The 15,012-nt window shown below is 33.8% G+C and overlaps 1 protein-coding gene across 1 annotated transcript in view; it reads left to right on the forward strand.

The window, feature by feature from the left end:
* LOC140159508 (scavenger receptor cysteine-rich domain-containing protein DMBT1-like) overlaps positions 1-15,012 on the forward strand; it is a 55,748-nt gene that overhangs the window by 17,656 nt on the left and 23,080 nt on the right. The window contains exons 11-14 of the mRNA XM_072182997.1: positions 468-620; positions 2,947-3,135; positions 3,550-3,684; positions 4,298-4,385. Of these exons, the coding sequence (XP_072039098.1) occupies positions 468-620; positions 2,947-3,135; positions 3,550-3,684; positions 4,298-4,385 (565 nt within the window). The remainder of the gene's footprint in view (positions 1-467; positions 621-2,946; positions 3,136-3,549; positions 3,685-4,297; positions 4,386-15,012) is intronic.

Consider the following 15,012-nt stretch of genomic DNA (forward strand, 5'->3'; position numbering starts at 1 on the left):
GATTTAACCCTTGGCTAAAAACAATACCCTAAACAGGGATTTTATTCCTTGCATCAAATTTCATACCCTAATTTCCGCGTATTTAGCAATTGCAATTTTGCTACCCTTTTTCCCAATATTTCATGTTTTTGACACCCTAAACGCGTTACGCGCGTATCGTGATTACCCACGAAAAAGTACCCTTTTACGCGTTTTCATTATCGCGGATGGTGTACAGGCCACAATGGGAGTGACCCCGGGTTCTGTGCAAATTCAATAGGGATGCCATCTGAAAGACTGGCATAAACTTTCAGTTTTCTCCATGATTTTAGTGATATTTCTGATTGTAACCTTGGGTATTTTCTCAAATTATCAACGATTTCAGAAAAAAGTGTCAAGATTTTTTTTGGTCTTTGATGGATCTCTGAAAGTCTCTTTAATTGTAATATTGCTCACACTATTATTATCATTTGTCTTTGTTATTGTAGGGTAACCAATGTATAGACCAATGTGCCCCTCTTGAGTACGGCAATACCCTCACACGCCGATGTGAACCATGCGATCTGAGCCAGTGTGCCCGCTGTGCCGATGGAGAGTCTAATAACAACTGTACCCAATGTGCCGCAGGGACCTATCTTAAGGTAGGTTGACTTCCTTGAATCACCCCCAAGTGAATGTTTGCTTTATGATAACACATAGCTCAAATGAGAACATAATTGGTAGAGTTCTCACAGAAAATGTCCTTTTTTTTTAAAAGGAAATATGTAAGTACGATGGCACGTCGCACCCACAGTGAGTTCAGCTCATTACCCATTCGGTCATGTTTCATAATTGTTTGTAAAAGAAACATGAGTCAAGGTTACCTTTTGAAGGTAAAAATAAGTAACAAGCTTGCAACTTGACTTTGTTTAAAAGGGCAAACGCAAAATCAGAATCAACTCAAATTTTGGGAATAAGCTTTTTTTGTGGATATCTACTGATAATGTCATAAAAAGAGGATGCTAGGATCACGAAATACTACTTTAAAATTAATGTAAAAATATATACATTATGCACAGGTAATCTCACGTACAAGTAGTATAAATTCTTGCAATTGTTTAATATTTTGTTCTTAAAACTGCCTCTCTGTAAGTTTGTTTTTCTCTATAAAGTTAAGAAATGATATTTCTTGAATGAACAAATCAATGTATATCTGACTAAATTTTAAACAGTGTGTATAAATAAGAAATAAATTCAAATAGGTCAAGATTTATTTTTAGATATGTGAACTTTTCTTAACCTATTTACTGCTGTGAAATAATTTGACTAACCCAGTTACAGATTAACAGCGGGGTACTATCATAATTAAGTTTGCTACTGCCCTGTATCTGATATGTTATTTTTCTTTACCAGGATATGATTTGCCTCATATTGAAACTTAATCCAAATAGGTGACCATGATGTCAAGTTATATACATAGTTAAACAAATGATTGGACACAAATATTATTATGATATTTTGACCATGATGATTTATTTTACAGTTTCAATTTCCGTAATGTCAATTATGTCATTGGTTAATTGGGACTGAATATCATCAGCTTTGTTTTTATTAAAAACAGAAACTTTATATATGCTTACATGCTTTCCCTGATCTATCCCTAAATAATTACCACTGAGAATTCAATTGTAGCAATATTCTAACAATATTCATGTTTCCTAAACAGCACAATTAAGATAAGAACAGCGGTCATTAACTCCTGTTCCCACGCTCTTGTGATGTAACGATTATGGTACAAACAGTTAGTGTGAATAGTGTCAGAGGGTACCTTGCCCAGTAACCACCCTGCTGAGTGCCGGCTATGCAGAAGTTATTACGTAGATTTGTTTTCAAATCAATGTTACACCACACCTATCAATGGAATGTCAGTATATAGCACAGACTATAGTCTTGTACCTTGGCACTAAGCACACCATTGTTTTGTTTGGATATGAACTCACTCATGCAGATAAATTAATAGTTTGCTGACGTAATTGTGTTCCCATGTTGCCTTCTGTGGCAGCGTGGAATGCACTTGAGTTCCAAACTACCATGTGATCGATAACACATGCGTATGTTCACGAGCTGATTTATTTTATAAATTTAGATGTTATCACCAGATGCTGCACTCCAAACAATTGATTTATTTTTGGTGGACGTCTGGTTTACAAATTTAAATATATTCCATTGTCAACTTAAAGAAAATCTAAAAGGAGGCAATTGTTCTGTGTTACACAGCCAGTCTTATGTTGCATAGTTGTGCACACAGTTTTCTGAGAAAAGAAACCTTTCTTTCTTTTCCCATTGGCCTTGAGTATAGGGACAAAATATAGTTTAAAGTATAGTATAGCCATAATTATTGATTTGTGACAGTTGAAATGATTGATATTTTAATTATAAGAACCAGGTAAAAATGTGTTCATGTACTTTACTTTAGTCTTTGTGTGTATGAAATGATTGATAGGGATATTATAACGCTACTTGATAAAGTACTAGTATGTGCCATTAGCCTTAGGTAGCTGCAATATTACAGCCTGGTCATGGTACTTAAAACCAAAACAAAACAAACAAACAAGCAGATCTTCGCTATATAAACATTACTTTGATCAATTTTTTTTCTTTGAAATTTTCACATGTAAAAACATGTTTTGATTTTTTGTAAATACCTGATAGGATTATGCATATGTGTAGCTTCCAATGGTCTTTTTTGACTTGGTCATGGGATGTATTAGTTCTTGGAATAAAAGTAATAAATTTCAATCAAAAAAATCAAATTTAAATTTAAAAAAATCAAATTTTTTTATTTAAAAACAAAACAAAAAAAACATCAACCCTGGTTTTTATCACATTGTATCATACTACCAGAAGATTCTAAAATTGGAAGAAAAAAATCTTTATGTAAAAATGAGAATTATTAACAAAAGATAAAAAAACATGTTCTTTAAACAGGGAGCAACATGTGTAGCTGTTTGTGGGCCTGACATGTACCGTCAGAATGAGACTTGTGTTCCTGAATGCGACGCTGGTCTATACGGCAATCCAGTAACATTCCTCTGCCAAGCATGCCCTTCATCTTGCTATGGTTGTGCCTTTGATGCGATATCAAGACTGCAGTGCACAAGCTGTGTGGCTCCAAAGGTAAGAAATCATCATCAAGACTTTTGTTTTAAAAATAAAGGTTTACTTTGCACTATTTGATTTGAGACTTGGCGCAAGTGTTCTGCTATCTTCAGTAGACAGCACGAAAGCTCATAGCACCATTTAATGTTAAACTTGGCAAAAGTGTTCTATCTTCAGTAGATAGCAACAAAGCTCATAGCACCATTTAATGTTAAACTTGGCGAAAGTGTTCTGCTATCTTCAGTAGACAGCAAGAAAGCTCACAGCACCATTTAATGTTAAACTTGGCGAAAGTGTTCTGCTATCTTCAGTAGACAGCAAGAAAGCTCATAGCATAATGTTAAACTTGGCGAAAGTGTTTTGCTATCTTCAGTAGACAGCAAGAAAGCTCATAACACCATTTAATGTTTGCTTGTAAACTTTGTTTGACAGATCTTCAGTAATGGTCAATGTCTGGATAGCTGCCCACCTGAAACATATTCTGCCTTAGTGGAATCCGCAAATCTGCCATCAAATTCTGAACTGAGACTGGTTGGAGGCAATAATCAACTGGAAGGAAGACTAGAGGTATGAGAATGAATTATGTGTGATGCGATCAAGCAAAATCAGTTGGAACTCGGAAATATTAAAGTTTCAGTTTCATATAGGATAGTAAAAAGCATTTGTAAAACTGCATTTTGTAGAAAACCCCATTGAAATTGAACAACCAGTTCCAAAGATATAACCAATTAAAGAGTTTCCAAAACAACAGGAAACAAAAGGAAATATAGCCTTTGTTTGGCTAAAAATCTCAAAATCAATATTCCCGAGTTCCGACTGACTTTGCTTGATCGTATCACATATATATAGCAAACCTTGTTATGAAGTCAAGGTGTATAACATGTAATTCTTTAGCAGCTTACAATGAAGCTAGCTTTAACAACAAATCCGTGTGTGGGTGTCAAGATGACATTTAAGTCTGAAAATACTCCCTGTTCATATGCTTCTGAGAATCCATTGAAAATGAGATTTGTATAAAAATTTGCTACATATATTGGTTATCATCATTGTTTTGGTTCAACCTGTTTAAAAAAATGACGCTATAACATATTTAAACTTTCACCATTGGTGAGATATGCAGCTTGTAAGCTATTTGGTAATGTTGTATTGACTTAGTTCTATTCGTCTTGCTATTTTATAGGTTTTCCATGCCAACCAATGGGGCACAATTTGCAATGATTTCTGGGATATGGATGCAGCTCATGTCGCTTGTCAGGAACTCAACCTCGGTAAGTTTTGTTTTCAATTTGAATCATTTCATTTAACTGTTTTGTAATTTCTTTTATACCCAAAGCATTGGTAGGTTTTGGTTACTAGTTACAAAGTGTTCCAACTTATCGATATTTTTGTCCACAAATAGTTAATGGTTGATTATATTTATTTCATGAAATCAAAAGGTTTTTTCCTTTCTTTCTTGTGATTTCAATCGTCTTAGTAAAATTCCCTGAAGTGGCATTGTTTAAGATTTATTTTTAGCATAATTTAGTAAAACTGTAAAATGTAAACAGCATTTTTTCGAAGAAGGATATCATAGCTAGAGTGCCAAATTCAGAGAAAGACAAGTTAATAAATTATCTTTGTTACCTGAATGACACCTTTGATGGACACTGCAATTGACTTTTAATAATACAATGCTATATATAACCATGTTATATTCCCATGGTGTTTACTTCTTATTGGCTTATGTGTGCTACGTGAGATCCAGATCGCTTCAAGCATGCTCAGTGTGCAAAATTAACTTTGCTTTTGCACACACAGTCAAGAAAGTATAAATGCAGTAATAAGTTTATAAAGTATTTCTACAAGTCCTGATGAAATCAGAGACATCTCACAAAATGATGGACACTATAATTGACTTTTAATAATACAATGCTATATATAACCATGTTATATTCCCATGGTGTTTACTTCTTATTGGCTTATGTGTGCTACGTGAGATCTCGATCGCTTTTGCAGAAAAGCGAATGGTAAGCATGCTCAGTGTGCAAAAATAACTTTGCTTTTGCACACATGATCAAGAAAGTATAAATGCATTAATAAGTTAAAGTATTTCTACGAGTCCTGATGAAATCAGAGACACATCAGACAAAAGCTTGACATAATATGTGACATGATCAAGGGGAATGAGTCACATGTCGGCCCTGGTCGAAAATGAGTTTTACACATGTTTCTTAAGAGGACATTTAGAGCTTTCAGAAACTGAAAACCCCATGTTGATATGACTTTTCTTTGCAAAGTTACGCCAATTTATCAATCGCTGAAAACAATATAAAACAAAAGAATTTTAACACTTTCTTTGCCAATATCTCAAAATCAATATTAGCGACATCCGACTCATTTCCCTTGATCGTATCACATATAACATAATGACCACTCACATGACCACTCACACAGGGACTGGCTCCACTGGTATTGTGATAACCGATGGTGTACTTGTAGAAATACTATAACTTATTATGATATCCTGTCAAGAAACCTATCTACTTATTTGTATAAATAATTTTTAAAATGATTTAGCCTGTAATACTATTAGACATCAAGAGCCTTTACTGTGGAATTCAATAAGTCCAATTATCCAAAGTTCATGTACTCTCCTAAGTTTTAAAAATATGTATAAAAGTGAGTTGTTCTCCTGTTATGAAAAACTTAAATCTGTAAAAACTTATACTGAAATTTATTATTATGTTAAAATAGTACTTGGTTAAGGCCATTGCCATCATTGTCTGTCTCTCATGTCTTGTCCGGTCTTTGTCTCACATTTCATTAATCGTATTTGATCATGATTTGTCCTAAGTTTTAACTTTTGTAGGGTGGCCAAACCAAAATTTTATGAGCTTGATCTGTTTGGCCTCCCATCACATGACTTTGTTTTCATGTATTTATATTCTTGCTTTTGTGGTAAATAAATAAATAAATATAAATTCAGCTTTAGGAATTTATGAGATATCAAATCTAATTCAACATCTTAGTTCTTCAGATTTTATCTTCTGTTTACAACAAATTTATACATTTTCAGAGGTATCAAAGTTGTTTTTACGATGGAATGAAGATTTATATCAAATTCGAGGTTGTTGTTTTTTTATGCCAAGAGAAAAAAAGCCCTTCATATTGGCTTATAGAGAAAATAATTAAATGGGTTCACATAATTTTATCATCCCCAAATCAAGCAAATGTCTCCTGAATTGTGTTTAAATGAATAAAGAATGTTAAAAGGAATACTATTCTGGAACTATCTTCAGAAGATAGCAACTGAGACTTGTGTATGAGTGATGAATCATCCCAGGATTCATCATATTATTAATAGAGAGCTTGCGAAATGACGTTACGTTAACTTTAACTTTAACTTCTAGAGGATTATAGAGGATTATGTATTCAAACCCATCTTGGTTTTGAATACATAATCCTCTATAATCCTCTAGAAGTTAAAGTTAAAGTTAACGTAACGTCATTTCGCAAGCTCTCTATTGTCTATTTCCCCACTTCATGACTCTGAAAAATGAAAATGTGCTATAGATGTAATGTTTTTGTTTTTAAAGTATTTTAATGTTCTGTTGAATTTACATATAGTTGTATTATCCTAAAAATAGTTGCAATTATTTTGAAATGATTTTGCAGTATTTTTTGACTTCTGGTTTCAAATCGTAAGATTTGCATTTTGAATACCCAACATAAGCCAGGTGTTATTTCTACCAGCATTTCCATTTTCTATTATTCAACACTTCCGTAAATTTCACCTAGTATAATTTCCACATCTTGTAAATCTAAGTGGTTGATTAATAATGTTCCGATGCAGAGTGATGAATGTCGTCCATTTCAATTTCTAAAAATCCTGCAGATTGCACGTAGCTGTAGTATTTTAAGTTAATATGTTAATGAGCACATGAATGTTTCCCACTCTAAATGAGCTAGATAGAACCAGTGGGGGCCAGACAGCATACTACGCTTTAATATTGGCATCGTGCCAAGTATGCGTAAATGTAGTGCTTCATTATAACATTGAGCAAACTGAAGACATACACCAGACAGAACTGGCCTTGGGGCATGGGTATCAAAACATTGTATTATTCAATACCTACTATCAAGATTTTATATAGTCTCAAGTACAGAGGTTCCGTTCTGCTGGCCGCTCTAATATTTAGTTCCGATGTTTAGTGGTATTATAAGAAAGGTGGTGTTTTGGTTATGATTTCTCGACCGAAACGTCATTAATTATCATTTCTTATGAAAATGAGATTATGATCAATAGTGATGATATATCTGTTTTCTTTATCTTCTTGAAGGTCATGAGAAATAAAGTATTCCTTCTAAAATATGACTCCACCAACCTGGAAAAATTGATCTTTTGGTGTTTAGCCCTATGAGAACTACATGCCTATTGGTCAAAAAGTAGTTTTCATTATCAATTGGACCAATCAGGAACATTGTTAGAATAATTTCACCATGCCAAAAAATGGGGGTGAATTATTTTTAAAACTCCATTCTGATAGGTGATTAAAATGAAGATGTAAATGTAATTGACCAATCAGAGGCAATGTTAGATCGGCAGGTAGTTGTCAGGGGGTTAAATCCCCCTTTATTAGTTGAATAGGCTTGAGTATGTCAGAACTGCAGCACAGCTTCGTTGTTTTGTAGCTTCAGCATGTAAACATTAACTAATTGATATTTCATAATTCTAATTGCACAATTATAAATAAATTATATCTGAATTCAATTCAATTATCTCAATTATCAATCAAATTACATTTGATCAATTTACCATTGAAGCATAAATGTTTTTTATGGGTAGTTAATTAAAACTATAGTCTGTCAGGGCCGTAGCAAGGTTGAAAAATGTGGGGCGGCCATCACAAATGTGGGGCGGCCAAATTATAAATATATGCTCAAATTGAAATAAAGATATAAAGAAAAACATAACAAATTTCTCAAAAAGTGGGGCGGCCATGGCATCCCCGGCCGCCCCGCTTGCTACGGCCCTGTAGTCTGTACTATTTTCCCTTGTGGTAAATTTCATCACATAAATACTATAAGCACATTGAGAGAAGATAGATAAAGGGTGATATAACTCATTAACAGCTTGTCAACATCATAAATATGCCTCAAGTTTCATCATCCTATCATAGCTTGCATCTCATTTGTCTGCCTGTCATTGTCTGACATTTTCAAAAGTTAATAAAAACACAAGCCACAAGGTATGATATGTCTGTAGATATATATTATGCGGCTGGGGTTGAAGTGTCTGTTTTTATTCCAAAAGCTACCGATTTAATTGATCATTGCAGCTTTTCTCTTTTCAAGCTATTAAAAGGTTTTAGTTTTTAAGCCTCATTTGAACAGGAAATACTGACTCTGATTAAAGTATTATGGGTTAAATCATCAGACTGCGATACTAATTCACCGCAATCTTCTTAAGATTTGATTATTTTTGTTACAGTTCCCTAAATACATAATGTAGTCTATTTACTTGCTCTGTTAATTGCTTGATGAAGTTGTCTAGCTGCAGTGTCTCGCCCACCGAGGGAGTGACATATTTAGGTTAGTTGAATCGGTATGTGCAGGTTTAAAGAGGAAAAAAGATGGAGAGAAGCAAGAAGATGGTGTAGAGAGAGAGAGGAGGGGAGAGAGAAGGGTAGGCATGAATTAAAAGAAGATAGATGAAGAGGAGATAGGGGACAGCCATGGATGGGGGAGAGGAGTGACAAGACACAGGCAAATAAGAAATGCTATCTACTGAAGATAGTAAAATTTAATTAAATAGATTATATCCTGTATTATTCTAATTAACGAAGTATTCATTACTATTATGCAGCAAACCACTACTTCCTAATTTTACAAACACTGATATAATATTCAAGTTTGTAAGTGGAATTATCGATAAATATGCAGTGTGGGTGATGAAGAGAATTAGATTATTAGTGAACACCTTCAACTGATGATGTCAAGACTATAGTGTATCAATAATTGCTTGCTTCATTAAAATTGTGTGCTTCATCATAATTGCCATTAGAGGATTTTTATTAAGTAAATTCAATCCATTATGTGTCTTACATGATTGAAGTTGGTTTTATTTATAATCCTGAATGAAGAAGAGGCATAAAGGATTTGGATTTCCAAAAGTACCTATTTTATTTGTTTTGTAATTTCAGTGTAATAATTAATAGCAGACTTAGAATCAAAGTTTACTTTTATACTGGGTTTATCCTGCGTTTTTCTGAAAGGTTATATAGATCTAAGGGAACAGGATGGTAACTTTTTAAGATATTAGTATCTATTCTACACTAACTACCAATATACAGAGCTAGCTTTTTTTTTTTAACTGAAGATTTAGCGAGTGTTTGTGTCTGTGACATCATATAAGTGATGACGTAGAGCGTTGTAAAACCACTTTAAACCTATTAGTTGGGCTATTAGTATCCCACTGTGTAGGGAAGATTGGACGTCTCAAAAGACATACACAAGACCAAGATGACCAGCATTTGCCTTATCAAAATACCGCACATTACTGAATGTGTTGTACATATCGTCGTCTGCATCTCAAAAGGCTGCCCTTTGTGATTTTTTTTATTATCATCGAAAATTGTGATGAGATACACTGTAAAATTAACTTTTTATATTGATTTTAAGGTATTATCACAATATTACTATCTCATAACCATTCATAAAAGAAAAGAAAAGTATGATGAAATATAAAATAACAATAACAATATGAAATATGTGACCATCCAGCACAACTGAGCCCTGAAGTCGCCAATCATCATTTTTGAGATATTCAACCAAAATATTCTGCTTGAAATTAGCTTTAAAATGATATAGTACTTGACATTTAAGTAGTGAAAAATCAATAAAACAGTCAAAAATCCTTTGTTTCCTGTTGTTTATTGTTAAGTTCAATGGAGCATATCTCAATAGTGGCACTGGCGACATCCGGGCTCAGTTGTGGTGGATGGTCACATATACAACATTGATAGTAAAGGTCACACAAGGCAGCCTTTTGAGATGCGACAGTGTGTGGTGCAGACGACATTATGTTACCCATCACATTGAGTGAGTTCATGATGGATGAGACATTTTGAATACATTGTGTAATGTTGACATAAGCACAGATGATATTTAGATGTCATGATGATATAGCCATCATGATTCGATTTTTGATTATGATGACCAACAAATGTTTTGAAACATCCAAATGTAAACCCAAGGTTGCTGAAACTTCATATGATATGATATATTAAAATCATAATTTCTGCATCGTCATTCTAGGACAGCCTATCCAAATATCTCACATGTGAATTTTCTTCATTTAGTATGGTGTGAAATTGTATTGAGTTTTTCATTTGGTCTTGACAAATGAACTCAAAATAGCAGAACATAAATGTATTATTGCCTGAATGATTCAGCAGTAATGCTTTTTCATGGTAGATTAGAACTTTGGTAAACATATAATTTTTGATACATCACAATCACATCAGTCACGTACGTTGCTACATGTGTGCCATACGATATAATTTGTTTCATTGTCCAACTCGATTAAAGACAATATTTTTATAAGAAACCTACGGCATGAAGTATGGTGGACAATTTAGTATGTGAAAACTTTTGCAGATTTCAATCTCACACATTCTATGATATAAGACGAAAATAACAGCCAAGTACAAATCGATAGCGCATTTATCCAAGGTCGATTCTGCTACTGTTACCTTGAGTTCTTACAAATAATAATATTAATGCTAAAATAAGCATCACATAATGTAAAGCCTCACGTATACCACGTCTGTGGAAAATGTATGGAAGTATTTACAGACATATTGGAATTTGTTAGGTATTAGTGGAGCCTAACTACATAACGATCAATATGTTTATTAGAAACATGAGGGATGGACTAACATACAGACAAACATATAGACAAACATGCAGATTAATGGTCACACAGTCATGCTGCAAAACAATATGATTTCATATGTAATTTTATTTTGATGCCAAATACAGCTACAAAAGCATTTTGCATGTGCAGCCCTCTTAAAATCCACATAGATGTATTTTTGGAGTTAAAGCACAAAGTTTTAGGCTTGTGGTTGAAGACTAGCTGTTGAAAATAATGGACCTCAAAAGAAACAATTTTGAAGAAACAACCAAAAAAAGTAAGAATTCATGTGTAAAAAATCAAAAGCATTCCAGCCTCAAAGCGCCAACCAATCCACTTTTACCGACATGATTGGGATTGATGTTATTGTTATTGTTTCAAGATTCACATTTTCTTTTGAATATACCTCAAAAGTGTGTCTTCACAATGGCCTGGTTTGATATGTGGTACTCTGACAATAATTGAAAAAGCGTGCTCATGAATTGTAACCATATATGATGAGTAAACCGACATTACAATAAATAGTCACATTATCGCATATCCTCGAGACAGCACTTCAAAATAGTGTTGACTCATGCATTTATAACTTGCGTGAAAAAAATAACATGCGGTGAATGTTTCATGTGACCAGAAATTCACCCCTTGATGATATGCCAAACATTTGTCTCGTTGTCACATATGCTGACATTTCATTCTATGTTAGTGTCTATCAACTCACAGAAGCAAGTGGCATGCCGCCTTTTGTATATATACCAGACATGCGAAAAAAGGTGCGAAAAGTGCAACCCGTGTTGACTAAAAGTGCACGAAGGTGACATTTCATCTTTTTTTTTAGTGTACCTGCATGTCTGGTGCATGATGTTTAATTATTACTGACGTTGGGAAGTCGGGCGTATAGGTATAAAATATTATTTTATAATAGGGGGGTCCTTGGGTATAACATTTTGAAAAGAAGGGGTCATTTGGTATAAAATTTTGAAAAAGGGTCATAGAACATTTCGAAAATATTGAGCAAAATACTATTTTGTTCCAAATTTGCCAAATTTATATACAATTTGCTGAAATTAGAGAATTTGAAAGTTTCCTCATTATTTAAGGTTAGAAATCAAGTTGCATTAGAAAACGCTTATTTCTTTCATGGAACACCTTATAGTTTAGACCAACTTGGTTTCCTTACAGCTTCACCGTTATCATGGTATATGTTGTACATCAACCTTAACATTTTATTAGTAACAAAATTACGCATATCCGCCTGAAGCATGTTGTCTGGAACATTAATGTATACATAGAATTATAATGAGATATACTACACGAGTCTGCATTATTCAATATTGCGGAAATGTACACTCCCGGCCAGGATAGGCTGCAAACGTCACTTGATGGGTAACATAAATTGTTAATGTTCGGCAGTCTAGGACTACCTGCAGACGGTGAATATGCATACAAGGCATATTCTATTGCTGAGAGGGAGAAAGCTAAAAATATATTAAAAGTGTGTTGGCCTCTGTAGAAATGTGTTCGCAAAGACACATTCGAATGTGACATATAAAACCACACACGTTTGACATTCAAGTGTGTTTTGAATGTGTGAACAAGGCTTAAAAAATAATGGAAAAAAATTGTTCAAGTAAATTTGGTTTATCTAATGCTGCTGGAAAACAGTAGTGTTAGTCTTAAACAGTGAAAAATAGGTGGATGTTTCATCTTGGATTAAACAATAGTTCTCAAATTTCTGAAATTAGAAAGTAAAATCAAAAGTACTACACAATTACAATGAGTGAAGTTCTAGAACCAGCAGAAATATCCTAAACACACCCACGTGTGGTAATTACAAGAAAAACATCTGCATTCAGTAAAGATAAATTACTATATCATTGTTATTGTTATATTTCGTTACTCGTGTAGTATACCTAATTATAATTCTATTCTGTGATAAAATATTAGCATTTAATTCATTATTGCTAATAGAAATATTCTATATATAGTAAAAAATATTAATTATTCAAAATTTTTAGTAAAAAGTATTAAAAATTTAGATATACTAGAATAGCAGGCTTTGGATAATTAAAGTTTATGGTTAGGTTCACACACTTTTATCTAATAATATTATTATTAACCCCCTGAGCACTACCTGCCGATCTAACATTGCCTCTGATTGGCCAATAACATGATATCTTCACTTTAATCGCCAATCAGAATTTAGTTTTGCAAATAATTCACCCCAATTTTTTTTCGTAGTGAAATTATTCTATAAACAATGTTGCTGATTGGGCCAATTGATAATGAAAACTTCTTTTTGGCCAATCGGCAGGTAGTTCTCATGGGGTTAATAAGCATATTCACTATTCAAACCACAGAATGGATAGGGTTGCATCATCTTTTCCCTCACTCATAGCCATCCATTCCATATATGGAAACACGACCCATTTGTGGTTTGCGGAGGAGTGCGTGGCCTGGCCAAGCCAGCAGGTGAAGCATATCATCATAACATAGCCCGGGATGGACCGGTCTATTGCCTGAAAAGGTTGCACCCACTTTGTTTTAAAGGCAAAGAATATTAATTTCAAAAGAAAAAGCTCCATATACAACGTCTATGCCATATAAAAAATAATAGTTACGGTAAAACTTTGCAGGTTTTTAATTTCAGTCACCAATTTCAGTCTGCGCCATATTTCATTCTGGGGGCTGAGGTGGAGGATAAAGTGTGAAATTATAACGGTTATTATTCCACTAGAATAATACTTGAGATAGCTCTATGGTATTAGTTCTCCAAAATGTGGTATTCTTAATCGATCTTAATTCCAGATCATTTCCCAGATTCTTTGTTTTAATAATGCCCAAATAGATAATAATAATAGGTAATAATATGACTTATTAGTAACATAGTTATTGTGATTTTTTTTAAATGAAAATTTTAAGAGGGAAATAAAAAGTGGCAACCCTGTATGAAAGAATATCGGGGATATTATTACACTGGCTGGATAGTATGCAAATTGTCTGGTCCCTGTTTCTCATCAAACCACAAGTATGAAGCAAGGCTGGATCATTTTCTCTCAAAAATTGACCTCAATTGCAGCTGAGAGGAATATTCCTCTCAGAATTGCAGGGTGTTGACTAACTGGTTTGGATATGAATGGTATTTATACCAGGAAGATCTTTTGTGAGCTTTTGTTCTGGGTCCTAAAGAAGATTTACTCTCTTGTCTCAGTATAGTGGTTTCCCATCAATTGGTTTGGGATATGAATGGTATTTTACCAGGAAAATCTTTTGTTTTGGCTCCTAAAGAAGATTTACTCTTCTCAGTATAGTGGTTCCCCATCAATTGGTTTGGGATATGAATGGTATTTTACCAGGAAGACCTTTTGTTTTGGGCCCTGAAGAAGATTTACTCTCTCAGTATTAGTTGTGCCCCATCAATTGGATGAGATGAAAGCTAGATGAAGTTATTGTTTGCTATTTATCAGTTTCAGTGTTTGATTAAGTTGTATTTTCATAATGCACTTGGAAAAGGAAGTGAGACTTAAAATTAGCTGGGGACCACTTTACTTATAAATATACATACTCCAACAAAGAGGTTTATTTTGTTGAGACATACCAATTAGCTCTCACATGCATTCATGTATAGACCAATAGTGATGATGTAAACATTAATGGTAGGTAAAAGAGAAGAGGGATGACAGATAGAGGAACCGACAACCGGGTAGACGTCGATCAGACCACTTTCTAGGGTCTGTGATCAGACACAATATAGTTCCCAAGAGAATAATAATTTAACAGATTTTTTTTTCAATTAAATGAATCACTTGACCTTTCTGTGAAATTAATACTTTAATATCAAAATCCAATTTCTGGGCGTAACATCTTGTTGCACGTGCATGCAGGAACTGAGTTTGACCAATTTAAATGCATGATGCAATTCAGCCAGTATAATGATGCAACTACTAATGGAAACATTAAAACATTCATTGACTAGCCTATTTTCAGGAAATTATCTAGGG

Source organism: Amphiura filiformis, chromosome 8 (genome assembly GCF_039555335.1).
Source record: "Amphiura filiformis chromosome 8, Afil_fr2py, whole genome shotgun sequence".
NCBI classification, from domain to species: domain Eukaryota; kingdom Metazoa; phylum Echinodermata; class Ophiuroidea; order Amphilepidida; family Amphiuridae; genus Amphiura; species Amphiura filiformis.